Source organism: Choloepus didactylus, chromosome 3 (genome assembly GCF_015220235.1).
Source record: "Choloepus didactylus isolate mChoDid1 chromosome 3, mChoDid1.pri, whole genome shotgun sequence".
Taxonomy (NCBI): domain Eukaryota; kingdom Metazoa; phylum Chordata; class Mammalia; order Pilosa; family Megalonychidae; genus Choloepus; species Choloepus didactylus.
Genome location: NC_051309.1, coordinates 157,953,380 through 157,981,286, shown reverse-complemented (window position 1 = coordinate 157,981,286; position 27,907 = coordinate 157,953,380). Strand labels below are relative to the sequence as shown.

Genomic DNA, 27,907 nt, shown 5'->3' with positions numbered 1-27,907 from the left:
ACGAATGTGACATACAACCAAGTAGTTTTTCAGTTTGCCTATGTTCTCTCTGGCATGTAGGTTCATTCTTTTAATAGAACAGGTCGACTACATGCCAGTACCATATACTGTGAATGATAAGCAAGACAGATAGAGGACTGGACTTCAAGAAGCTTATGGTCTAAAGTTAGGTTGATAGTGGTAGTGTCATCATATTGTGTTCAATGCTTCATTAGCTGAACACAATAAAAAGGGACTGTCTGCTTAATGCCTTAAAAACTTAAACAGTAAGTAAACTTACTTTTAAACAGTTGATACACGTATAGTATAGTGTCTCCTTCCCTTCCCAGTTTTAGCCACAATAATCCTTCCAAAAAGCAATATGTGAAGTTTTTTGAGGATCCTTTTAAATATTAGTATTCTGTACAATTTCACATAAGTAGTAGTATAAAAACTGTCGCACCTTGCTTTTTTTGCTTAGTATTTTAAAGATTCTTCCCAATCAGGATATATAGAGCAGTCTCATTCTTTTTAATAGTTAATATTCATATTGATGTACATTAATTTGAGCAACTCATTTTACAGACCTTTTTTTCATGTTAGCAATTGTCGACCTATTACTATCTGAAATTTTAAGTAGCATCTAAATCTACGTTTTAAAATTTCATTTACATGAAAAACTTTTATCTCATAATTAACACATTTTCACATCAGCAAGCATAGAAAGAACTGTGCTCATATCACAAGATTTTCTTTAGGACAGAATACGAAATTGGTAAGTAAAAATAGTTTTTATCTTATTTTATTCAATATATTTGAACAATCATCCGCAAATTTAACCTATCCCTAAAAATAGGCCCTATCGTGTAATCCCATTTATGTACAAAACAAACAAACCCTTTACATATTCACACTTATGTAAGTGCAGAGAAAAAAGCATGAAAGGATACATGTTAAACACTGGGAACCTCTGGGAGGGTAATGTGAAAAGGGAGGCAACTTTTTATTATGTTTACTTTTCTGAACTTGAATTTTTCACAAACATTTATTTATAGATTACTTACAAATTATTTTAAAAAGGCCTAACGGGGCCCAATCAAAATATACTTTTTAACCACTGTTTTTATGTTAATCAAGCTTTCTCTTGTTTCAAGGAACTCTAAAAGTTTGTTCAAACAATTTCTATTTCTTCCCTCTATTCTGCTTTCCCATTGAAAGCAGTGGGAAATGATAAAGATGTTCAAAAGCACCAAAAAACATTTAAAACATTAAAAAACAATGCTTAAATTAGTAACAAATACCCATTTTCTGACAACAGTGTTTTGTAGTAAATAATCTTCCTTGGAAAGTAATACATTGGTGTAAAGATTGAGAACAAATAAACTATAATCCTGATGTTTATCAAATCTCATCAGTGGTATCTTAGACTGGTTTTTAAAATAAGGGCTGTTTCATTATACTGGCATACTTGACAGACCACAGTAGCACAGAAAACATTTCTCAAAGATTTTTTAAAATGGGGCAATGTGGGTCAGCATTTGGTACACGAATATAATACATCTATTGAAAATCTTCCTATTCATCATAAAAACTTGGAGGTAATTTGTATAACTTGAAATGTCTTCATTTAAAAATGTTATGCACAAAAAGGGACTTGTCAACAAGAACAGAAAAGTGGCATTTCCTGTGTTCAGACTACAACTTACAACACAACTGGTTTTTGATATTACATCAAGTAAGTTACACTTCAAGGTCCAAAGTATGTAGAGCATAAAACCTGATTCAAGTTTTATACAACAATCTCAATAAATGTTTCTTTTAATAAATGGCTTATTGATATTCTCAGTCAGTCTAATCATCCAAGAAAAAGTAGTTTCCACTCTTCTTTTGTTCGACATCCTAGAAAATGAAATAGAGAAACAGCCACTCAGCAACACCATTCCTCTATATGTAGAGATAGACTCTCACTGAGGTATTACTAAGAGGTGTTTACAATACCCTCTGTACAACCACCTATGCACCATCTACTTCTGGATATTTCTAGTCTAATACTTAAAGGCACACTGACCACCTCCATGGCAGAAGAGCGATATTACTGGAACACCTCACTTGTTCCAACTCAAGCAAAGCCCCTTTACTTACAATACCTAATTCACACATATCACACACTATGTATTGTAAGTTTCCTGGAAAACTACCAAATTCCATTTTCTTCATCATTTCAAGTTTAAGCACCTGGCCCAAAAGTTAATATACTGTCAGTCTGAGAAATGCCTATTACCCAAAATGTATATACAAGTAGTACTCTTTACAGATTGGTCAATAATGATCCATCTATCTATCTGCCTAAACCTTATTAGGATTAAGGTGTGACTGTCTAAGAAGACTGGGCACATAGAGATGATTAACAGGCACACCTTGACACTGAACCATGAGTCTCTACCTAAAAAATTATAATACGAAGTATTTACAATGCTTTAGTCGATATTCTTGGGAAAATTAAGGTGTACGTAAGTGTTGGAAAATTTAGTTCCTTTTTTCTGTTTAAAATGTTTTTTTTGGAACAGAGGAAACTCCTGAGTGCTAAGACAGAACTTGTCATTTTTTTTATATTGGCCAAGGAGTAACAGCAATCATGATAAACAACATAGTGAAGGCCTAAAGTATCGACACTGTGTTAGGTACTTAAGAATACAATGATGACTTTGTCATTGCTTCCCAAGAGCTAACAGCTTAGCAACACTAGAGGACTATAAATATGAAAATAATAAACTGCTACAGTATAGGTATGTTGAACATAGTTCTAAAGCTTCTAAGGATAGAGGGCCATGAAATGTAAACAACATTCTAAGTAGGCAATGAAGGGGATAGCAAGAATGTTAGCAATGCTTCTGGAGTTTATTCACTTTGTGTGTGTGACCAAGAAATTTTTGCCTTCTAAAAGACATTCACAGACTACATTATCACAATTGCTACCTAACAGACTGAAATATCCCATTCAAATACTAAAATGTGAAAAAATATGAATCTTAGAATTAATCAGCTATCATATATGCATTTTAAAAGAAACGGCCTTGCAATGTGAAAAATGCCTTTCAATCAATTGTTTAACACTGACTGAAAAGAAGTGATTCATGATTTAAGATGGTTTTTCGGCATACCTTAATTGAATTGAGTTTGTTTATTCTTGGCCTATAGTTGTTTGGATCTCTTCTAAATGTAATTTCAAGCTGAGACAAAAATTTATTCATGCCAGCCAAAAGGGTCTGAGGACTAGGAAAAGAAAAATAAAGATCAACTGTGATTAAATTTTACACTCCAAATGTAATTATCTTTTGGGATGAAAAGTATTAAGAATCCCTTTTCCCTCTAGTTCCCCAATCATAAATCATCTGGATTATAGTATAATGAGAACATATTGTAAATTCTATATTTAGAAATGGCTTTGGACTACGTAGTTAGCTTGGCTACAATATTTTTGTACAAAACATAAGAACAGTTTAACCTGTATCTCTGATGTGGAAAAAGACACATTTAAGACAAAATCCTACTTGAGAAAAACCAAAATGTCACTAATTAGGAGATTTACTATAGGAATTTTATGAAAGAAAGAATTTAACATTTATATCAGAAATTTGAAACTGGAGGGAATATGTACTTCTGTCCAGTGTTTTACCATAAGAAAACTTTTTATCACTAAAGGTATAAAAAATTCCCAATAAATTGCTTTGAGTGTTTAGCTTCTCTATATCACAAGTGCTCTTAATCAATGTAGAAAAAACGAGAATGAATAAAAGGAAAAAATATTAATTTTAACTCTGATACAGATCACATATTTTGGATCTACTCTGAGATGTACCACTATCAGTATAAGAAAGGCAAATCAAGAACTTTCTTTATATGACAGGTATTAAAATCAATGGTTTTCAACTATACGTCTGCAGAAAACAAAATCCTAATGAATCTTAATTGGAAATCTAAATAATGAAGCAGATAAAAGTTAAGCTACAAGAAAAGGTGAGGGGCGAAGATCTCTGCATGCTTACCCCCTGGGTCAGGGGTTCCACACTACAGTATTGTCTGAAAGCTACTACTCTACATGGTTCCTTTCAGTATTCAGTACGAAAGATCTTGCGAATCATAGAACCAAGTCTAGAACTTTTGACTGTCTCTTTTTTTAAAAACTAAAGTATGACTTTAATGTTTATAAGTTTACTGGAAAAATTTAAATGTAACAATTTTCTAATTGTTAGAACTTATAATTAGCTTCACACATTTTATAAAAGTAATTTTACCTGTTTGCAACAGTGTTTTTAGATGGGACACCATCAAAAACGATGACCCGATCTGCTAGATAGGTGGCCATGATGAAGTCATGTTCCACAACAAAGGCTGTCTTTTTCGCATGGAGGATGAAACTAAAACAAGACAATTTTGGAAATCTATAATAATAGGTTATTATCCTAAAACATTCAAATGTTACGTTAAGCATACCTATATGCCTGTACATATACCCAAAAGTAATACCTGTATGGGCAAGACATTTACCGTTTGACAACTCTAGCTGCCATCAATCTTTGCTCAGAATCCAAATATGCAGACGGTTCATCAATTAAATAGACATCAGCAGGTTTGCCCAAACAAAGAGCTAAAGCTACTCGTTGCAGTTCACCACCAGATAATGTCTGCACCTATTTGGAGAAGTTGTTTAGTGAACCATGTGGAGGCACCAAAGTTTAAAAAACAAAAATTATTTTACAGCACCTCTTGGTCAATGATGTTTTCAATTTGCAGAGGCTTCATTACATCAGTCACAAATTGTGGATGAGTATAAGCATCTCTTATCTTTTCATGTAGTAACTGGCGAACACTTCCCTATTTTTAATGGGAAAAAGCATATAAGTAACATTTCAGTACAGAATTCTATACATGACTCTCGGTCAGTCAAGCTCCAGAGCAAAAGTACATCAATTTTCTACCAAAAGATTCTTATAATGTCAAAACTTATCATTTTTTTTTGATCACAGACAGCCATCCTAGTAGATGTGAAGTGGTATGTCATTATGGTTTAATTTGCATTTCCTTAATGACTATTGATATTGATCTTTTCATGTGCTTTACTGACCATTTGTATATCTTCTTTGGAGAAATGTCTACTCATCAAATCCTTTGCCAATTTTTTTTTTTTTTTTTAAATTAGAGAAGTTGTAGGTTTACAGAAAAACCATACAGAAAGTAGAGTTAATGAATCCCCCTACCCCCATTATTAACACCTTGCATTAGCTCTGCCACTTTTTAAACTGAGTTGTAAGATGTTCCTTATCTATTCTGGATATAAAATTCTTATTAGCTATATGCAAATATTTTCTTCCACTCTGGTGTGTTGTATTTTCACCTTCTTGAAGGTGACATTTGTAGCACAAAATCCTTCAGGTTTTTAAAGGTTTATTTTGGAAAAATGCCATAGATCTCAAAAGCATCCTAAGTAGTGGAAATGAATCAAGGACCACAGGCTAATACTCTCCCTAGCCACTTTTGATAAAATGGTATGGAATCTCATCAGGAGAATTTTGATAAAGTACTAAAGCTATAGACATATACATAAAATTTTCTCTAATCATCAAATAACAGAATAACAACTCACAGTTGATTTGGGACTGATCTTCTGTGGCTTATAACTGACATTTAGAACTGGTACTTCTCCTGTAAAATAATGTAAAAAGACAGATATTGAAAACTGCCCAGCTCTTCAGAGTTTACCATGTGTAACAGAGTGAAAAGATTCAACATTATAACAGTACCTCCTTCATCAGGTTTAAGTCTTCCAGCGAGCATTCTGATAAACGTTGTTTTACCCGTACCTGGTAACACAATATAGAACACAGTGATCTGAAGGACGCTCTACATTTAGAGTAAATCACTATGTCCTACTTGGCTTTAACTGAGAAATTTGCTTTTAAGATATACGTAGACACTACTGAATTCTGAAGGTTATACAGGAAAAACAAACTTCAGTTCACCTATCGAGTATCATTCTAAGCTAATTAGGAATACAGACAAGAAATACTTTTAATAAATGGTGAGTCTATAGAGCATGATATAAATCTGGGGATAGTTTTAAAAATACTTATTCAGCTAAGATATCAATCCACACAACTGATAAGATAGTATAGGCTGTTTATTATAGTTACCATAATTTTAAAATTCACTGATATGGAATACTTAAATTAACTGCAATGCAATTCAAAATTCCTATGTTAAAAACGGGTATTGCCACAAACCTTGTATAAAAGATTTCTTCTACAGTAGTCTCATAAGCTGTTAATATTACCATATGAATCTAACTTTAAAAAAAATCCTCATTAGGAACTCCCAATTTAATAAGCCAAGCCCTCAATCTTGAGGCTTGCCTTTATGAGACTATTTCTATAATGGTGAAGCTAAGCCTACTCACAATTATGCATAAAGAGTCACCCCCAGAGAACCTCTTTTATTGCTCAGATGTGGCCTCTCTCTCTAAGCTAAACTCTGCAAATAAACTCACTACCACCCCCCCTACGTGGGACAGGATTCCCAGGGACGTAGGTCTCCCTAGAAACATGGGACATGAGCATGGCCCTGGCTTTATAGGATTGACAATGCCTTCTTGACCAAAAAGGGGAGTAGAAACAAAGTTCCAGCACCTAAGAGGTTTCAAATAGAGTTGAGAGGTCATTCTGGAGGTTATTCTTATGTGACTTCCACCAGATATTGCAATTTGCCACAGTATGCCAAGCACCAACAAACAGTATTCCTAAAAACCCTGAAGAATACCCTGGGCTCTATCTAAGACTCAATAAATAAAGTTTTACTTATCTATGCCAGATAAGCCTTGAAACCCAGAGTACCAGTCTTTCTGAGAACATAACCAGTTTCATTCCTCCACCCTGTAATGTCGACACCCCTTTTCAGCATGAAGAAGTTAGAATGGTCATTGCCCAGATATCCCTAAAGATTGAGAGAATGATCAAAGGAGAGGGAGGGGCTGTAACGGAGAAGTTAGGATTTAACAAATGATTATGACTACTGATTCAATATATAGATAGAGTAGAGTAGCCAGAAGGAAATACCTGATAATGTTGAACTGTGATCCAGTAGCCTTGATTTTTGATGACTGTGTAACTATACGGCTTTTATCTTGTGACCATGTGATTGTAAAAACCTTGTGACTGACACCCCGTTTATCCAGTAAATGGGTAAATGAGTAATAAAATAAAGACATGCATGAACGAATAAATAAATAATAGGTTGGGAATATGGGGAAAAATACCCCTACATAAACTATGGACAATAGTTAATAGTACTATTTTAATAATAATCTTTTATCAATCATAACAAATGTAACTTCTGCTAAAAAAACAATTTACAAGAAAGTGCTATCATCAATTGTAACAATTTTCCACACCAATGCAAGTGTTGGTGGTTGGGGTGGTGTATGAGAATCCTGTATTTTATGCATGATTGTTCTTTAAATCCACAACTTCTCTAATAAAAAAAAAAGTCCTGAAAGTAGTACCACTTATTTGGTAATCAAATACATCTCACAGCTACACTTATGATCTAAAACTAACATTAAAAATGCTGGTAATACATCTATTTCCACTCCTCACAAAGGCAGACTAACTTAAATTTCAAATTAGGAAAGCTCCGAAGAGAAGTAAACAAGGAAAACATTCCCAGTCCTAAAATTTAATCAGTTTTTCATGGAATAATTATAATTAACTGACAGGATAAACAGAATTTCAAGTATCACAAAATAAGTGAAACTTACCATTTTCCCCTAGCATCACCATGATTTCAGAATCTGTAAACTCTCCAGCTACAATTGCTAGCTCAAACTCTCCCATCTTTTTCTTCATTCCTGGGTATTTATACATACACATCTTTTTAACTTCTTCTTCATTTGCTGTCTCAGCCACTTTAAAAACAAGTGATGCATCTCTGAATCTCAAGTTTTCTGTTGGAACATAGCCATCCAAAAAAATGTTTATGCCTGTTGGAAAGAAAGTCATTATTAAAAAGTTAATAAAGACCATTTAGATGATAAAATTTTTCTACAGCAAGAAATCATCTTAAAGCAAAAAACTGTGCTCTTGGGGATCTATGTATGGATTTTAAATCTCTGGATTTTTTATAACATGCAGTCTGCATACAATAAAGCAACATGGTTCATGTTCCTAATGCAAGTTTAAACAACTTGTGTATACATATATATATACGTATATATATACATATATATATACATATATATATATATATACACATGGATTGTGTGTGTGTGTGTGTGTGTATACAGGGAATACTATATTTTTTCATTATGACACATGATTTTTAAGTAAGATTTTTTACAACAGGTTTTATGTAAAAGCAAGTGCAAACTTGGCATACCACTTGTTTTATTTTTAAATCAAAAATTGCAACTTTTCTCAAAAATGGTGACTAGACAGGAATGGAATATTTTTGTAGACTGATATAAAATCACTGGTTTGGGGAATAATTAAAAAATAAACCCTGTAAAGTTAGTTTTTTGCATTTTTTCTTCAAATTTATTTTATGGGTTCATAATAAACTGAATAATGAACTAAAATTTAATTTAACATTTTTTGGGCATCATTGTACAAAGCAAGTACCATTATCCAAACATTTTGATAACTGAAAGCAAACCAACATATTGTATATGAGAATCCCTCCCTACTAAAACTGTTACGATCCATGATGGCAGAGTCTTTATCTTCCTTCTTACTGTACCCTCAACCTAGCACATAGGTGTTCAATAAATATTTCCTCATAGAACAAATGAAGAGATACATTTATTTTGCCAAAATGAGCATAAGATTTTGGATCAGAAACTATTTAAAAACTATTATTGTGAGCTTAAAAAGTTAAAATAAAAAACTAAATTAAAAACTTGAAGGAACCTTAGCAGCCATTTAATTTAAGTACCTAATGTATCAGGTAAGGAAATGAAGGCTCTCTTTGACTTCTGCTCAAACACAGCAAGTCAGTCTTTACATTCCTACAACAATACGGGTCTCAATTTAAAAATGAGTACAACCTGTAATTGACTTTACCATTCATAGAACTTTTACACAGACTTCATTAATTATAGCTAACAAAGGAAAGCAGAAAGATGAATTGTAGTTTTTTACTTAACTATTTTAACAAATGAAGAACATAAAAAAAAAAAATCTCATCAGGAAACATATCCTGAATGGGACAGCTTTTAGAGACGGTATTTATAACTGTAATTATGGAAGAGTGACTGCCATGTGCCCACATGCTCATGAACCTGACTCTAGAATTAGTGTGTGTCAGTAAGTATTTGTTAACTGCAAAGAGCAAACAATAACTGGTTCTGATACCATCTCTTAAAAGACTATTGGCAAGAAAACTGGGAGGTTGTAACCTCACAGATTTTCTTTAAAAGATGAATCTTTATTTCAAATGTACAAGCAGATTAAGTTATAGAAATTCCTTTCCACATTTTAAAATATTTGTTTTTTTTTATGGATTAGAAAAGCTACCATACCATCTTTTTATTCAAACTGTATGATGTAATATAAATTTCTTTTTATAAAAAGAGTACTTTAGATATCTCAAAAACTATCTTTTTGAATGAGATAGCTTTACAAACAAAACAAAACAGAAGCCTGCCAGCAGCTAGGGAATTACAAAGCTACACAAATTCTTCTTATAGAATATAACACTTTTTTCAAGATTAAGACCTTTTAGGTATTCTAGATTATCTGCTTAAGACATAGCTGGAGAGAAGAAATACACAGCAGAACAGGAGTAAAAAGGCAGTGCAATGAAAAAATTATCAGTGCACAAAGTTGAAGATGATGCTGCAGAAGAACAAACTTTTAATATAGGAAAAAAATAGTGAAACTGCTAAAGCATTTCTACCCACTCCAACAGAAAATTTTCCAGAAAGAAATAAAACTTTGCTTAAACTGATGTACATAACCTTCTGTATATACATTCTATTGAGTGATTAACTTTCAAAAGACCATAGCTCTGGATAAGTAATATTCAGAGCAGCATAAAACTATGTAGTAACAATACACTTTTCTAAACACCAGAGTGGAAGAAAATGCAGCGTATGTAGAAAGTTTTCAAGTTACCTTCTCTTACACTAAAAGGCATTGTGACAACACCATATGCACTTGGTACACCATATAAACAGCAGATGAAGTCAGAAAGATAGTCTAATACACTTAGATCATGCTCCACCACAATGATATATCTGAAAATTGAAAAAGTTTGATTTTTAAAATGTAACATAACATATATAAGTAACTGAAACTCTTATATAAGCTACTTTTCTTTACTAGTTGTAAATTTCAGGAAAATAGACATATACTTTTAAAAATTTAGTGTATTAAACAAAAGCCATAAAATATTGTCTCTGAATAAGGTTCATTTATCAATGTCCATATTTAAAACTTTTCCTAAACTAAAAGAAAAAAAACATGAAAGTTTATAAATACATGTGCTATGCAAATAAAACACATATTTTAAGTAGACTTTACAAAGCAGAAATAATTATAATAGATTTAATTCAGAGGTAGCTTGAACTATTTATTATGCTATTCAGCTTATGTATTAAGTCTTTCTACTTGTTTTGTCCCATGCTAGGTGTAGTATGGCATGCAGAGAGAAACGGGTGACAGAATCCAGAATCCTTAACCTGAAAACTTTCAATTCAGCTGGGGCAGATAAGGAATAGTTACTAAACAACAACAACAACAAAAGATTAAGTGGCAAAATATGTTTTACAGATAATAAAATTCAGTGAAAGAAAGGAAATAGGTTAACGAGTACTAGAGCACTTTATGAATGAGATGGGATAAGAAATGAACCTTAAATGGGCAGCTTTGTATGAAGTGATGAGAGAAAAAGTATCCCTAGAGGAGCTGGTAATAGTCATGTACCCTGTTTATGAAGCACTTTATCACCATTTCCAACTTAGTTTGAGATGTCCAAAATAAATGTCCTGAAGACATCTCAAATTTCAAGTTAATTTATCAGCTTCCTTTGCAAATAGTAAGTTCTCCACATTAATGGAATCATCACTCACATAAAAAATGACTCATTTTGTTCCCAATGATACACTGTTTAAATTTCCAAGTCTTTCCAACTGTTTCTCAGCAATATCTTGTATGTCTACTTCTTCCTTTGTCTAAATTCTAGTTTGGAATTTCTTCCAATATTACTATAGACTTTTGACAACTCTGATTTTCTCCAGTTCTCCTGATGTGATTCTCAATTCATAATGCAATGAAAAATCCTTAGACTTTCTTCCAAGACTTTCCAATACTATCTTTCTCTTACTTCACTCACATATTGGAAAAACTGAAAAATGGACCTTTCATTGTTTCCTGAATAATCCACTTCTTTGTCTAAAGGATATTCTGTCTACATGGTATCCTGTCAAATTGTTATCTGTTGAACTCTACTCCATCTTTAAGGTCCATCTCAAATCCTACGTCTTGTTGGAGCACCTTCCCTAAGATGCAAATGAACACTCCTCTCTCTTGAACCCCCATAATGCTGAACTAATCCTTGAACTTTTATTATTTTTGTGTATCCCTATACCATGCCCAGAAACATCTTGAATGAAGACGGTTTGTAATATATTTTAGTGCTTTTATGATCTTTAGTCTTGTGCTGTGTACCAAACAGGTATTTAATAAAGTTGTTGAATGATAAGATGAAGAACTGGCTCTAAGCTAACTGGGAATGGGGGAAAGGGTATGTTCTGCTCCAAGAGAACTTTCTGATTATATGAAAGTGATTATATATGACTACAGAAAATGGCTACTGAGTACCTGAAATGTGGCTACAGTGACTGAAGAAATGAATTTTTCATTTCATTTCAATTAATTAAAATTTAAATAGTAACATATGGCTAGAGCCTTCAGTGCAGTTCTAGAATAAGAGAATGATATGAAAAAAAGTCATTTCAGAAAAAGTAATCTGGTGACAAGAACCACAGTTTTTTTTAAGGAAGTTACCACAGTCACCCAGGACTCAGGAAAAAGAAGGAATGAGAAAGAATGGGGCAAGTCTGATATAAAAAGGAAAAATTAAGATGAAATGTTTTCTACCACAGAGTGGTAGCATCAATAGAAATGACAAATCATCCAGGGTGAGCTGGTGCTCATCCTGCCCTGGTAACAATGTTAGCATTCTTCCATTACATGGGATACGTCTCTATTTTTTATCATTAAAATATTATGTGTCCTTCAAGGCCCCGTGTAAAGCAGCACAGAATTATGTAGTGGCCTTTAATTTTCTTTAAAAGCAAAAAATATAACAGGTCAAACCTCCTGCCTGCCCCATCTTCAAGTGGAGCTTATACAGAAGCCCAAAATGTAAAAAAGATTTAGATGAGTCACTGTTTTCTGAGGGTTTGGGAAGAAACAGAAATCTGGAGCAATGCTTTCTTTGAAGACTTGAGTCTTAACAGAGATTGGGTTCTGTGAAGATTAAATAAGATAATATACATAAAGTAAACAGCACAGAAGAGGTGAATAATAAATGTTTTCCCTAACTACTTCTAAATATAATAATTTTTGCATTGCTATTTCCTGTTCATTTTTGCTATTTATTACTTGGTAATAACAGGGGATTAGTAAATGAAATTACATACCTATCCAAAGGCTGCCTTCAACTAAGAACCTAAAGCAGTGACAACTCTACAGCACTAACTAGGTGTAGCAGTTTGGATATATTATGTCCCCCAGAAAAAACAATGTTCTTTAACGCAATTTTGTGGGGGTAGATTTATTAGTGTTGATTAGGTTGGAATCTTTTGATTATTTCCAAGATGTGACTCAATCAACTGTGGTGAAACGTTGGATTAAATTATTTCCATGGAGATATGGATCCCACTCATTCAGATTGGGTCTTGATTTAATCACTGGAGTCCTATAAAAGAGCTCACAAACATAAGGAGCTCAGAGCAGCTGAGAGCAACATTTTGGAGATGGCTGTTGAAAGCAGACTTTTGCTGATGCTTTGGAGATGCTAGCTCAGAGTTTGCTCCGGAGAAGCTAAGAGAGGACAAAATGCCCCAAGAGCAACATATTGAAGAATGCACAGAAACTGAGAGGAGATGGAACACAACCCGGGATCAGCAGATACCAGTCATATGCCTTCCCAGCTAACAGAGGTTTTACAAGACGCCACTGGCCTTCCTTTGGTGAAGGTGTACTCGTGTTGATGCCCTAATTTGGATATTTTCATGGCCTTCAGACTATAAATTTGTAACCAAATAAACCCCCTTTATAAAAGCTGATCCATTTCTGGTATTTTGCATAATGGCAGCATCAGCAAACGAGAACACTAGGTATTCTTATTTGTTTATCTGAACACATATCATAGTCAATTTTTCCATAAAATTTTTTACCCTCCACTCTCCAAGTTCTTTCAGATTTCAACATGCAATTTACATGAGACTGTCCCAGAATACTTATAAAAGAAATAAATCTGTATAAAGTGTTAATCTACCACTAAAATAAGGTGGATTGAACCTATCTCCAATTAAGATAGATATGCCTTGACCTGTTATAGAAGAGATTATATACTACTATATACTATATGAATTTAGTTCAGTGGTTTACAAAAGCAATGGTACACTCCACTTGGATGCATTTTTGGTTATCACAATGATTAGGAGGCTTTACTGGCATTCGGTGGGCAGAGTCAGGAATGCTATATGCCTTGCAAAACATGGATAGTCCCACATGACTTTCAGAGGCCCTGCCATTCTAAACTGACCACAAATTAGAATACAGTAAAATTGAAAAGTTTTTACAAGAAAGAGTTCAGTAATTTAGTTTATTATGGAGAAAAACATTTAATTGTATAAAGACATCTTGCTATAACTGAATAATTTACTCACTGTGCACATTCTGTTTATTCAACGCGTTACAGAATTTCCCATGACATATTTAGTTGAAGTTTTAGTAAAGCCATGCAGTTATTGCAAAAGCAACTAAACCAACTGGAAATACATAGCAGAGAAGATATGAGATCCTATTTAATGAATTTAGAATAAAACATATTTTAAAAATATTTCTGTAGCATAAGAAATCTGTGTGTGAAAACAACAATTACTTTTGAGTTGTGTGTTGATTTTTCATTCTTACTGATAATATTCTCAGAGGTAATTTATAAAACTTCTTGTATTACTGTTTCTTTTTCCAATCCATCCTCTATTTCTTGTTGTCTATTCAAATATATGGTCTCCAAGCCCTTTTTATATCATTCAAGACTGAATATATACCTTGATACAAAAGCAGAATTTCAGGATGGAGATACATATCCTGTAATTCTTTATCACGAATCTATCATTAAAGATTATTTTAACCCTATTACTATAAATAAGACCGAGCACATTGGCAAAAACATCTTATTCCATCATTTTCTCCAATTTGTCAATCTAATTTGTCTTGATATATTAACCTTATTACAGTTAAGGCTCTTTCCCTCTTATAGGAAACAAGTCTTGTGTAGCATTACTTCTCACACTAGTTTTTACTCTGGGGTCCATCTAAATCTCTGCTATTTATTTCATTTTGTTATTCTTCCTATACAGAACAGCTCCTGATTACCTTTGAATTTTAAATTTTATTCACTACAAGTGGGTATAACCTAGGTAATGATGACTTCATTATTTTCTAGTGTTATTTGCCTGAACATTTATATACCGCAATACATGTTATCTGGCTGCAAATTATTTTCCTTTTGGTTGTTTTTATTAGAGGTAAGACATTATTTGGTATCTTTAAGGCAGTTTATCACTGATAGAATATGTGAAGCATCTAGGCAGGATTCATTGTTTATTCTCTGTAGGACTTGAGGTCCCTGAATTGATTTTTTCACCAATTCTGCAAAATTCTCAGCCATGATCACTTCATGTCTTCATTTTTCAGACTCCTATTAAGATATATAAGGTCTTATTCCAGTCTCCACATCTCTGAACTTCCCTCCTGTATTTCCCACTTCATTGTTTCTCTGCTATATTCTGGTAACTTCCTTAGATCAACTTTTCATGTATCTAATGCTCTTTTACACTGTCTCTCAACTGTCTAATCTGTCCATTGAGTTTTCAATGTCAATGACTATTCTTTTAATTCTAAATTTTTTTTGGTTTTAACATTTACCAATTGCTATTTTGTAGTGTCATACTCATAGGGTTTTGAATCCCTCTTTTATGTCTTTAATTATCTAAATACTGTTATTTTATAGTCTCTTTCAGTATAAAATCTCAAGATCTTGGAGGTCTAATCCTGCTGTCTGCTCTATCTGCTGACAAATTTGTAAACGGCTGCCTCCTGTAATTTTTAATTCTAGATTTGAGCTTCATAAGGCCTTACCAACAGGAATCCTCTGTGATCAGGGTTGATACATATTATCCCTCCAAAGTAGCTTTATATCTGCTTCTGTTAGGTACCCACAGGGCTAAAAATTCTTTTAAAACGCTAATTTCTCTGCTTGGAGGGTTCTTAAGATACCACTGGTTATACAAATTTCAACTCCATATCCATGCAAGCTGCTGTACCACAAACAGAGAACTGAAGGGAAGCCATCCTTTCACTCCCTATGAGCTCAGTGAGCAACAGGTATGTGCTTCCTTGACATCATGTTTATAGGCAATTTTTGCAATTTGTTTCCAATTTGCCCTTTTGCCAAGAAAGTAGTCCTTTGAGGGTCCTGGCATTTTATGTGTGATAATCCAATAGGAAGCCTTACTTCTTGCACCTAAGTGGGTATTAAAACCCAGGACCTAGTACAGATTCAAGCAACATCCCTTAGAAGAGCCATGCCCTCATCTCTTTTTTCTCTTTTATAGTTCTCTAAAGATTACTCTTGGCTTTCTTCTAATATCGGCTATGTATTTAAAAGGATGTTTATTAAATCAGCAACTAAGGAGAGGCAGCATGGTACAGAAAATAGCGAATAGAGAAAACTCTGGTTTCTGGTCATAGTCACGCTATATAGTAAATTTGTAATCTAGAGCAAATATCTAACTTTTCTACCCTTAATTTCTTCATCTTTAAAATGGGAATACCACTTAAAGATTCTAACTCAGAAGATTACCATGAAGATCAAGTTAGACAATAGATTTTAAAACTCTGTAAACTATAAAAGCACCACATAAATACAGGGTGTAGTGATTACATAAAAGAGATAAAGAACTCTTTTGCTTGGCAAGAGCGTGAACAACAGAAATTACTCTGCTGATTCTGACTGTTTTAAATCAGGTTTTTTTTTGGGGGGGGGCGGGGATGGGGTGTGTGTCACATATCCATTTGGGAATCTGATAAAAGTTATGGATCAGCTTCCCAGAAAGCCACACATATATGCCAAAGTTTGCATATAATTTCAGAGTATTTGTAGGCTTCTTGGAAACAGAAGTGGTAATAAACGAGTCTTGCAATAAGACCCTCTATTCTAGTTAGAGGAAAGTAAATTCAGGGAGTAGCTCTAATCAATCAAAATGGAAAACATGTACAAGTATATGGCACTGATCGTCCTGGTGTTTAGTCTTCAGAAATCTGTAAAACTCCCCAAACAGAAAAAAACACAGGAATATATACCAGAGCTGTACTTACCTATCTGGATTTATTAGTGATCGTATAGTAATGGCAGCCTTTAAACGCTGCTTGACGTCTAGGTAACTAGAAGGTTCATCAAACATGAAACTATGGGGAAAAGAAAGGAAATAAAAGAGAAGCAAATATAACAATTTTGAGACAAAGAGGACCTAATTGTATGTTGTATGTTATTTTTAAACACTTAATAAAGCCTCTGATTTAACAACAAAAAATCCCTTTGTATTCCACTGAAAAGTCCAACCTACAATGCTGCAAACAGTTGCATTTTGTTCAGAAGCGGAAGGTAGAAAAAATTATGAAAAGCAGGGTTAGCACAGGGGGAGACTCTTAAGATTAGGCTAACTTACAAATTGGTAGCCTCCTTATGAGAAACATTCTGATATGGTCTGAAGTAGTTCAGAGAACTTTTCTCTTAATTAAAGTCAGGTGTAATAAAGCAAATGAAGTTTTTTGAAAGGAGGACACGGTACAGAATTCACTGAACACTCTGTGAAGTCAAGCTAGCCTGCATTGGATACCAATGTAGACATGTGGTGAAAAATGGGAGCAATAAATAACTGGGAGAAGAGAGGCAATAGAAGGTAGGAAGAAATGTGCCTTTTTTAATTCCTTTTCTCCTATATATGGCATTTTACCCTGCTCTAAGGCTTTAGACCTCATGCTCTGAGATATTTAAAAAAGTCTATTAGACTGGTTGGGAAGCTTGACTCTTAAAATATTTAAATCCATTTATGTAAAAAGAGCGTTTAAATTTTAAACTCACTTTGTATACAAAAGTTCTAGAACTCATTCATTACTTGTAAACACTAGTTACTTAAATATATGATCGTATCCCTCCTGCACCCTGCCCTGCAGGAATAACAAGGGAGAGAAGGGGTATGGATGCACAAATGATTCAACATCTTACCTTGGAACTTAGATTCTATTTCTGTTAATTTCCCTCAAAACTTTTCCTTTATCATCAGCATTACAAATAAAAACTTTAAAACAATTAAGATATGGAAAAGAGGTAAATGTAACCTACATATCAGCTTTCTGTATGCAAACGACAGCACAAGCAAATCTCTGCAACTCTCCTCCTGAAAGATCTTCAACATTTCGTTCCTTTAGATGGGTTAAATCTACAAAGAACATATAGGTATTGTGCTCAATGTTGTTTTATTTTACCTCTTCTATGTAAAATGTATAAAAGATGTTATCCTGGGTTTGAATGATACTTCAGTTGAAACAGCGTAACATGAAAAGTAAATATGACAATTACTAGAGATTTTCTCATTCATTTCAGTAATTCGTATAAAGATGAATACCTTTATGACTGAAGTTCAAGGCCTTTAAACACTTACCAAGCTGCTGACATACAATTGCCTGTGTCTTTGTTTCATCCTTTCGGTCCAAAATAGACCCTACTGTCCCCTGTCATAATAACAGAAATTTTACATCATATTTAAGTTACTACTATTTTTCCTCAATGATAATGAGTCACAAACTTAAACAAGTTTACTTTAATATAGCATTTATACCTTCACCAACATTTCTAATGCATAAAATTTTCCTAAAAGGCAACTGACCTTTGCAGCTTTGGGAATTTGGTCCACATACTGAGGTTTGATAATGGCTTTTAGGTCATCTTCTAGAATCTTGGTAAAGTAATTTTGCAATTCAGATCCTCGGAAGTAAGTCAAAATTTCTTGCCAATCAGGTGGATCCTAGAAAAATAGCACACCATTATCTCAATTTAAATTAATAATACAATTGTAAGGAGGATGACTATAAAAGTAGTACATAGCAAAAAAGGTAATTTTTTCACTTAGAATAGAGTCTAATACACTAAGTTTTTCTGCCATACAAAATAGAACATATATCCAAATACAGTACTTTCGGCTTCTAATTTAACCTCAAGATTAGAGATGGATTTAATTTTAAATGAAGGCTTACCATCTCTTAACAGTTTAAGCTACAAAAAGATTTTAATGAACAAGGAACAAAATAAAGTTTCATCTATATACTGGAATTTCACTAATCTTGAAAATGAGAACGTCAAAGAAAAAAAAAAAATCACATACATATGCTCCTTCAAAGTCTCATAAAACCAACCCAATATGGATTTTTATTTTATAAAGTGGTAATACATACATCATACTTCCCAAGGTTTGGTTTTTGCTTTCCTGCTAAAATTTTTAAAGCAGTTGACTTTCCAATACCATTAGTTCCAACTAATCCCAAAACTTCACCTGGACGAGGGATAGGCAACCTGTTGTAAGTGTACAAAAATAAAAGAACTCAGACTTTGGCAGAAAAAAAGGTACATAATATGAGAACAGTGTATTTTAATGCACTTGCACTCCACATGCATCCATTAAAAAGCTAAGATACATATGCTAGGTATTATTGGCTATTAGGAAAAAAACAGCCAAGATTAATTTAAACTGTTAATTGTTAGAAATGCATCCATGACTAATATTACTTGAAATTTTATTTATTCAATTTTCATTCAAAGTCCATTCTGAAGTAACATGTCTTTTTTTACACATAAGACTCAGTTTAAAGTATAACAAAATGCTTTGGTACAAAATTATATAGCAGGTGCAACCTCACACTGTCTTTTTTTTCTGGCCTGCCATTTACTTACAAGGAGAGAAGTGCCACATCAACCAGAAATATTCCACTTCATTCTCCCTGTTGCAGTAGGGCCCTTAGAACTGGCAGGTTGAGAAATACCTTTTTATTAGTTAAATCTAGACTCCTAGATTCAAAATATTAATGTTCAGCAGATAAAAAACTCAAAGAATTAAGGACTTGGCTTGTGACTTAATAATATATATCCAAATTCAGAATAACATTCTCTGTAGATTACTTAAAATTAATGGATAAATAAAATCAAAGACAAGTTTCCTAAAAGAGCTATTTCGAGGATTAGGGTACTACGTACTTAGTGATCTGCAAGCCTGGTTGTGGATTAGAATCATATGGGAGTTTTTTAAACATCATGAGTCCAGACTGTACACCCAGAGATTCAGATGTAATCCATCTGTGTTTCTGAAACCTGGGTGTCAGTAGTTTTAAAAAATCCCTAAGGAAATTCTAACAAGAGCCAGAAAGAACTACTGACATATACAGTATGTTTCTGCATGATGTATTATAATACTGTATGTTCCTTTGGTGACGGTTAATACCATTCCTTTCCCTTTTTCCTTTATTCTGAAAAGTGCAAATGGAATTTGAAATAAATACCTGTGAAGTTTGAAGGCATTGGCACAATATCGATGCGTTGTTTCTTTTTCCAAGTTGCTTGGTAAATTGACAATTGATAAGGCGCCAAAGGGGCATTTCTGTTATTTAAAGTAAAGAAGTAACTATGTATTAATTTTTAGAACTCTACACATGACTAAAGTGCACAGAATCAGAAATTTTTAAATAAGCAATCTTCCAAACATGAGTTTGTGAAACTCCTTTTCTTATTTTTCATTTCCTTTTATTTACTTAAAAACAAAACAAAACAACACAACAAAACTAAGTTCCTTGAAGGTAGGAATCATATTGCCTAGTTTTGTAGTCTCCTTAGTGTCTGGCATAATCCTAGACATTTAACGATTATTTAATACTTGTAGAAAATCCTTACACAACTTGAGTTTTTTTTTTTTAAGACAAAAGAAGATTAAGATTCAACATAAAAAAAAGGTCACTGAAGACACGATTCCACATTCAGTCTATCACAGGAGTTTTCTCTCTATTTCCTTAAATTACTCCTGTCCTTGTGTGCTTCCTCTTCTACCTTACAAGGTCATTTAAGATAATAGATTATATCTTTTTTTAGCTATTTACATCTCACCAAAAGCTAGTGTAACACTTTGCACAGGGCAAGGTTAATGTCTTTCCAATTCCAACTGAGTAAACTTTGAGAGACTTAATCATCAAAAGCGAACATTTGACTGTCAGACAAATGTCCAAAAGACAAGAATGGCAAGACCATAGTAGAGTGGTAATGTGATTAGAAAAATTTCTTCAAGTACAGATGACTATCTATGGAAGTACATCTAAAGAGTGTAACCTCAAATTAAGAGCTCTGTTAAGCAGACTGTTCAGTGAACCCAGAGGACCAGTTCAAGGTCTCTGTGCATAAAGATTTCAGTGAATTCCCATCAAAAGTTATAAGAACATAAAGAAAAAAATCTTATTTGAAAATAAAGTCATTACTGTACTACAGTCCTAATAAAATTCTTCACATATTTTTTTCTTTCAATGGAGTTCCTTCCACTTAACAAAGTTCTCCATTATCCTCTTTGTATCAATGTACCTAAAATGCTTACAGGATGCAAGTAATTTAAACTTCTCTAAATAAACAAGGAAAAAAAAATGCACATTGTTCATATACATATATATATATGTAGTGTATTATAAATGTCTTGGTGTTCAGGAAGTACATATTAAGGTCCCCCCACCCCCATAAGCATTTATTTCATTAGCATTTTTTCAGCCACTCAAAGTGCATACTCAAAGCTTTGAAATCTCATTTTTCTATAAGGGCAAAGAAAGAAAACTGAATAAATGATAACATGTTGTTCAAAAACATTCCCAGCACCTAGGACACAGACAAGCTTCTAATGAGAGATTAGTAAATATTTGCTGGAAGGAATGTTTCCTGATTAAACCAAGGGAAAATGTTCTCGGGAATTTATGAAATCTCTCTGGATACTTAACCAGGGATTCAGAACCCAATTAAAAATATACCTATAACTTATTTGAAAGATTAACAGGGTGGTATCTGTATTCTGATGAAGCTCCTTTTCATGAGATACTACCTACAAATAAAAATATCTAAGTTAAGAACTTACACACCAGTTCCTAAATTTCTTTTATGAATTGATATTGGAAATTCATCATTCATAAGTCAAAAGCCCCAATCAAATGACTTGATTCAACAAAAACTAACTGAGGTACTTAAAAAAGCATACTATTGTATAACAAGTATAAATCCAATAGAAGAATGTATAATACATCATAAGAAGCACTTAAATATTAGGTTAAATTTTTGGCTGTGGGCATTTGTATTTAAAAGGTATGAAATTATTTGTATTTAAAAGGTATGAACTTACAAATAAATACAAACTCCAAGCTGAAAAAAAATATGTAATATGATAGTCAAATTTTTTTCTATTTATATTTCCCAAAAGTTCTGATAAATGTTGGAGAATGTCTTTCTCAGAAAAGGGTAAAAAAGAAAAATTAAATTTGGTTGAGTATGGCAAGGATAACTTTAAATAGTAGATAACTGATACAAGAAAACTATTTCCCTAAATTTATATTCTTTATTTATTGCTTTATTTCATTGCCTTGAAAACAATTCTAAGGCATTTGGAATTTTCAGATTTCATTTTCAGGTTAGAGGTTTGCTCTGCTAATAAAATATCACTTACCTTAATGCAAATACCGCAACCAATACAAAGAGTTTCAGAAATCCATGCTATTTTGCATTGGGGTGTAACCTCTATACACAGTTTTCCTGGTAAAGGAAAAGATACAATTCAGTCATTTTTCCTGATCTTCTAGTTTTCTGAACATTATTATTTAGGCAATGTTGGTTCCAAATTTCCATACAGAAGCAAATTTTCAACAACAAAGGCCACAGAAAGAAATACATTTGAGGTAATCATTACTTTGGGTAATTTTCTGAATTAAATTTCTGAATTTATTACATATACAAGAACTCTTGTCAGGCAAAAGGAAGATGATGCTAATTATTTATTTTGGTAAATTTACTACTGGAGAAGAAAACATGCTAGCAAAAATAAGGCAAATCCTGAAAAAGTTTTATTTTTAAGCTGACTTATCAGAATCTTTAATTCACAAAACAAAATATGCCTTGGAAATGCACACCATAGAAAGGAACGAAATATGTTATATCCGTGAGGTATGCAGTCATGTATTATGCAAATAAAATTAAAATTGGCATTAGGGATATTAAAAACGGAATATTTGAATAGTATGGGAGGTAACAGATGACATCTAATGTTCCTTTCAAGATTCAGTGAGTTTATATCTCACTAGTACATTTAAAGTAATAATCACTTTGACACAGCCCTTAAAGACTACCAACAATTCTTCAACTTTGAATTGCTGGAAACTTACTTAATCTTGAAAATACAGTAAAACTTCATGAATAGTCATTCCTATTAAATACTCTTTTATTTTTAAAGATAAAAATTATATAAATACAAAGATAATGGCAGAGCCTACCCCCTGACAAAGTAATTACAGGACTTTTTAGTATTATAAGAATCTCAGTAACCTGAATTCTACTTTAATTTCATATTCCATGAGCTTCTAAATATTTATAATACATTATTCTTTAATTTGTTTTTAAAAAACAGGATCATTTAGTCATAAACGCAATAAAAGAAAATTGTAACAAAAACTGGCTTTATTATCTTTATATTTTAAAGAAACGAAGAAAACAAACAGAACTATCATGCAAATCTGTCTTTTAAAACCTTCTCTAATCCTTAAATGATTTGCAGAACAGCTTACCCATCCGAACCACAGGACAACTCTTTTTGCACTCTTGCCGACATTTCTTAGGTTTACATTTGTCATGGTTGACGATAGCAATTCTTGTTAATTTGTCCGCCATAACTGTAGAAAAGTAAGACTATCCAGGCCTTCTATTAAAAGAAAAGTTAACAAAATTATGGCAAATTAAATACAAACAGTTAAGAGAAATAATTCAGAAGCATGAAAGTTATACAGGAGGACATAAATCGCTATATGTAGATGATAACAATTATTTAGAAAACAAGAGAATCAAATAAAAGACAAATACAAAATAAGTCAGTAATATTGAGAAAACAAAATTTTACATGTGTACTTTTCATAAATGCAATTAATCAGAAGGTTTATATAAAGAAAGAAAAACTGCCATTTACAATGGTAACAAAAAGGAAATTATCTAGAATAAACTTAAAGATATATATACATTATATGAAGAAACCTTCAAAACACTGCTCAGACATAAAAAATCTAAACAAATAGAACGGCATGCTGTTTTTTCTTTTTACAATAAAGAGTCAGTATCAGAACTTTCAAACCTTTCTGAATTTACACATTTTATCCAATTTCAAGGAAAAAAAGCCCAACAAACCAAATCTAACGCTCTTACAGAAAGATGAAAAAAAAAAGTAATAGCCAGGAAAATGGAATAAGAGCATTGGGGATAGGGGAACCTCACCTAACAGATTAAAAAAAATTATATAAGATCTCAATATTTAAAACTGTGATATCAGTACATGAATACAGACCAATAAAATAGGACGACTAGATATAAAAACTTATACATATGATAAGGATATTTATCTCCCCCCAACTAAACATTATTTCATGTCTTATCCTTCTGACTATAATGACATTAATGACGGAAATGGCAGATAATTGTTAAGATTGTAACAATCACGTTGATCAACAGAAAAAAATGAAAACTGCATTTCTCTGGGAACCTGTGATACGGCCATACAGATATTAAGAGACTAATTATATGTCCATACTGTGTTCACTTTTAAAGTTTTTACAAGTCTTGATATGTAACAGTGCAATCCATTATACAGCATTAAGATCAAAGTGAACTTTAATATGTAATGAAAGAACCTGAAAAACCTGAAGCCAAAATTTATGGAAGACAAGTAAAGACTACCATTTACAAAGTCAAAGACAGTCCATTGGCTTTTTACTGTTGATGACTGTGGTCCTCCACCCTGACTTTTGACAGACTGCTTCCCACTGCAAATCTCTCAGGATTTTTCTCACACCCTTCACATCATCAGGCTTGGAAGGGGATAAGTGATCTTGCTCTTCAATGCTGCTCCCAGACTTTTTATCTTCCCTTCTCCCTAAAAACAGCGAGCTTTGACTCTCAGAGCATCTGACTGTTTTAGTTATTTGCTGACCACTGGATCGCCCCCTCTCATTCTCTGAAGAGTTTAATTTTTTTTGGCTCAGTTTCAATCTTTTACAACTCCTGACATAATCCTTGGTGATTTCAACATGATGCTTACAGATGATCCTTCTAATAGCCCATCCTCACAGTTCACTAACTCCTCTCCTCCAGTGATCCTGTCTTCCTTCCTACTTCAGCAACTCATTCCTTTGGTTAAATCCCAGACCTTGTCATCACCAATTATTGCAAGCCTTCCATAACCTAAATTTTAAAAGCGCCATTCTCCAATCACCACTCCTATCTTTTCAGCTCACCCCTATAGTACACTACAACCAACAATCCTTTGATACCCCCCCATTCCCTGGACTACTATCTATAAAGCCCACCATATTTCTACTGTCCCTCAGTCCTTCTTATCTTTGCTTCCCTCCTTACCCAACTAATCATTTACATCAACCACAGCCCTGTTTAAATCTAAACCACAATGGGTCCTTGCTGTTCCTAGTACATACTAGCCATGTTCTTGCTTCAGGGCCATGGCACTTTCTGTTCCTTCTTCCTATAATGCTATCCACCTCAGAATGTTTTATGACTCACTCCTTCAGGTCTTTAATATCTATTTCTCAGTGAGCCTTCTCCAGCTATACTATCAAAAAATATACTCAACTGCCTGTCTATCCCTCTTCCTTAGCTCTCTCTACTAAGTGATATGATGTATTCTTTATGAATACATTTACCATATATGTGTTTATACACATATATTTTCATATTCTCTCTCTCTACATACACACACACACACACACACACACACACACACACACAGTTTCCCCCTTGCCAGGTAGAATGTACTCCATCACGGGGGCAGATATTTTTGTCTATCTCTTCATTCCAGTGGCTGGACCAGTGTCTAGCATACAGTAGGGGCTCAAACTCTTCTGCTGAATGAGAAAGTTAATACAGTAAACAATGTTCCTGTAGGTTATTACAACTTCTGAAATATTGCAAGTTACCAATATTTTATGGTGACAGTTGTCTACTAAACTATATACTGCAAGAAAAACAAAAACCCACCCAAAAGACATAAAAATAAAAAAAAACAAAAAAAAAAAACCAACTAGCTAAATAGTCATATGATAAACATGGTTGTTACAAAACTCCACTTTCACTCTTTTAAAAACTGGTACATCCCAGGTCTTGTAAAGGTTAGAAAAGGAAGAAATGACTTTTGAATTGGTATAAAAAAGCTATCATTCTGGAAATGACAACCCCACAAAAACTGAAGATTCTTTAGTAAGCTATTAAAATAAATAAAACTGGATAGCATGCATTTTAACTGAAATACTGAATGCTTTTCTATAAATTACTTTGAAAGAGCATAATGAACTTACCCGAGATGAATCTTTTATTTTGAAGTTGTTTAAACTAATTTTTAGTTTCACCTAATTTTTCAAACTATTTTATACATAAAAATATTAATATAGATTCTATGTAGAACTGCCAATCAACTGTGTAAACAGTATTAATTCATTTTTCTGTATGTTTCAAATAATTAGGGAGAGATTACTATTTTCATTTTCAATTGAAAAGATACAGTGCAGCAAAATTTGGAGGGGAAGGTTATAGTAACAGACTTCTGGAACAGAGTGGGATTTGAAGATATTTCAGATCTGAAGATAAACTGTGTACAAAATAGGTACTCAAACAATAATCCTCACTGTCATTCTTCCAGCTACAAGGAAAGAAGGAAGTGAGGCATACATGGAAAGTACTTGCAATCTAAGACCAAAATTATTATAATGCAGTGTAAAAGCACTTAAAAGGTTGCTATTAACTAATGATACCTGATATCACATAAAAATATTATACTTACCATAGTTTCTTAGTCTTATAAAACACTTATAAGTTGGGAGTGGTGCACAATCTGACGTCAAAGAGTCTAAATTCAAGACATTTAGAAGGGACACAAAACACTACACAGACTTTTTTTTTTCCTTTTTCCCCCAGCAATTATATTAAATGTTCGTCCTAAACAAAAATTCTTAACTAAGAGCAACAAAGTACTTAACTTTAAAATAAAACAAAACACACTTTTGGTTCAAATATGGATAAGAGCCATGGGTTAATACTGACTAAGCATTATTGTCAGGTGGCTTGTTTAGAATGAACATCCTCAGTGTACAGGACAAATGACTGCAACACAAATGCCATCATAAAAGTCCAGTTAGCAGTTCGTGGAAGAGAGTAAAAAAATAAAACAAGTTGTTTTGACAGTTATTACTATTCCTCACGCATTGATTTTCTCACCAAAACAGAGATTAGGCTTAAAAAGTTTATGGGATGTGGGGATAAGGCTTTGGCAGTCATTCATTCACAAGAAACACTAACTGCCTATAATGTACAAAGCCCTGTAAGAAATATAAAGGTATTCTGATCTCAAGAAGCTTAAATAACTAAGGTACAAAAAGGCCAAGTCACTAAGGGGAAAAGTGTCAGGTGCTGTAAGGGAGCACCAAAAAATCTCTAGGCGTTCAACTGCCAGATTACTTCGGATGATTCCAGTTACAGTCGAGTACAGGTTGCTCTAAGTGTACCCGCAACGTCTGACCATTTCTTTAAAGACTGGAAGTGGACAAGGAGTATTCGACTTCATGGCGGCAAGATGCCATGACTATTCCACAAAATCACCAAAAGGTGGAAGAAACGGGTATGACTTTCCACAATGTAATACGTACATGTGAAAAAAAAAAAACTCCTTTTACCATGCCAAGAGGAGGGTAGGGAGAGTACGAGACGTGTTAAATTCTGAAGATGCCTTCCTTTCAGAAGGTTTAGGTTCAGCGTGAGAACAGAGTAAAGGGGGTGTGAAGGCGGCGAAGAGTGCTGAGGGATGGCAACTATGTCTATTCTCGTAGCTCCCGGCGGGCAACACTGTTCGAGAGCAGACGGGACAGAGCGAGGCGCTCCCATGTACCGACCCGCGCCGGCGCTGGGGCGGTTCCAGCTGTCTGGCCGGAGCCCGCCGCCACGCGCTGCTCCCGTCTCCACCGCCGCCACCTGAGGCCTAATCAAAGTGTCTCGGAGAACGTTCTCACGGTAATGGGAGACAGCAGCTAACATCCAAACCACCCTGGAAAATTCACTTACCTGGAGAAAACGGTCCCCTTGGGGAGGGGAGCTCAGAGGCCAAATGAGCTCTAGCGTTCACTCCTCACGCACACAGCGTGTTAGAATAGCCACCGGCCAAAATGGCGGTTCTCAGCCACCGCCTCGTTCCAGTCATAGGGACGCAGTGCGTGCGCGGGCGCGCGCGCGCGCGACAGAAAGCGCGAGGCGTAGC

The 27,907-nt window shown here is 33.7% G+C and overlaps 1 protein-coding gene across 2 annotated transcripts; it reads right to left on the bottom strand.

Moving 5' to 3' along the window:
- Positions 1–763: 763 nt before the first annotated feature.
- On the bottom strand, positions 764–27,847 carry ABCE1 (ATP binding cassette subfamily E member 1). 2 transcript variants are annotated; one of them, XM_037830741.1, is made up of 18 exons: positions 27,715–27,847; positions 23,172–23,305; positions 22,061–22,146; positions 19,878–19,975; positions 18,780–18,897; positions 18,215–18,352; positions 17,990–18,059; positions 17,671–17,767; positions 16,644–16,733; positions 10,143–10,264; positions 7,790–8,011; positions 5,781–5,840; positions 5,624–5,682; positions 4,744–4,854; positions 4,528–4,670; positions 4,275–4,397; positions 3,141–3,252; positions 764–1,878 (listed from the first exon to the last, which is right to left on the bottom strand). In XM_037830741.1, the coding sequence occupies exons 2-18, from the start codon at positions 23,272–23,274 to the stop codon at positions 1,831–1,833; spliced, it is 1,800 nt and encodes a 599-aa protein (XP_037686669.1). In that variant the 5' UTR covers positions 23,275–23,305; positions 27,715–27,847; the 3' UTR covers positions 764–1,830. The 2 variants fall into 2 exon arrangements, with proteins under 2 accessions (XP_037686669.1, XP_037686670.1); XM_037830742.1 differs by lacking the exon at positions 27,715–27,847 and having other exon boundaries at positions 23,172–23,494.
- Between the last annotated feature and the right edge of the window lie 60 nt (positions 27,848–27,907).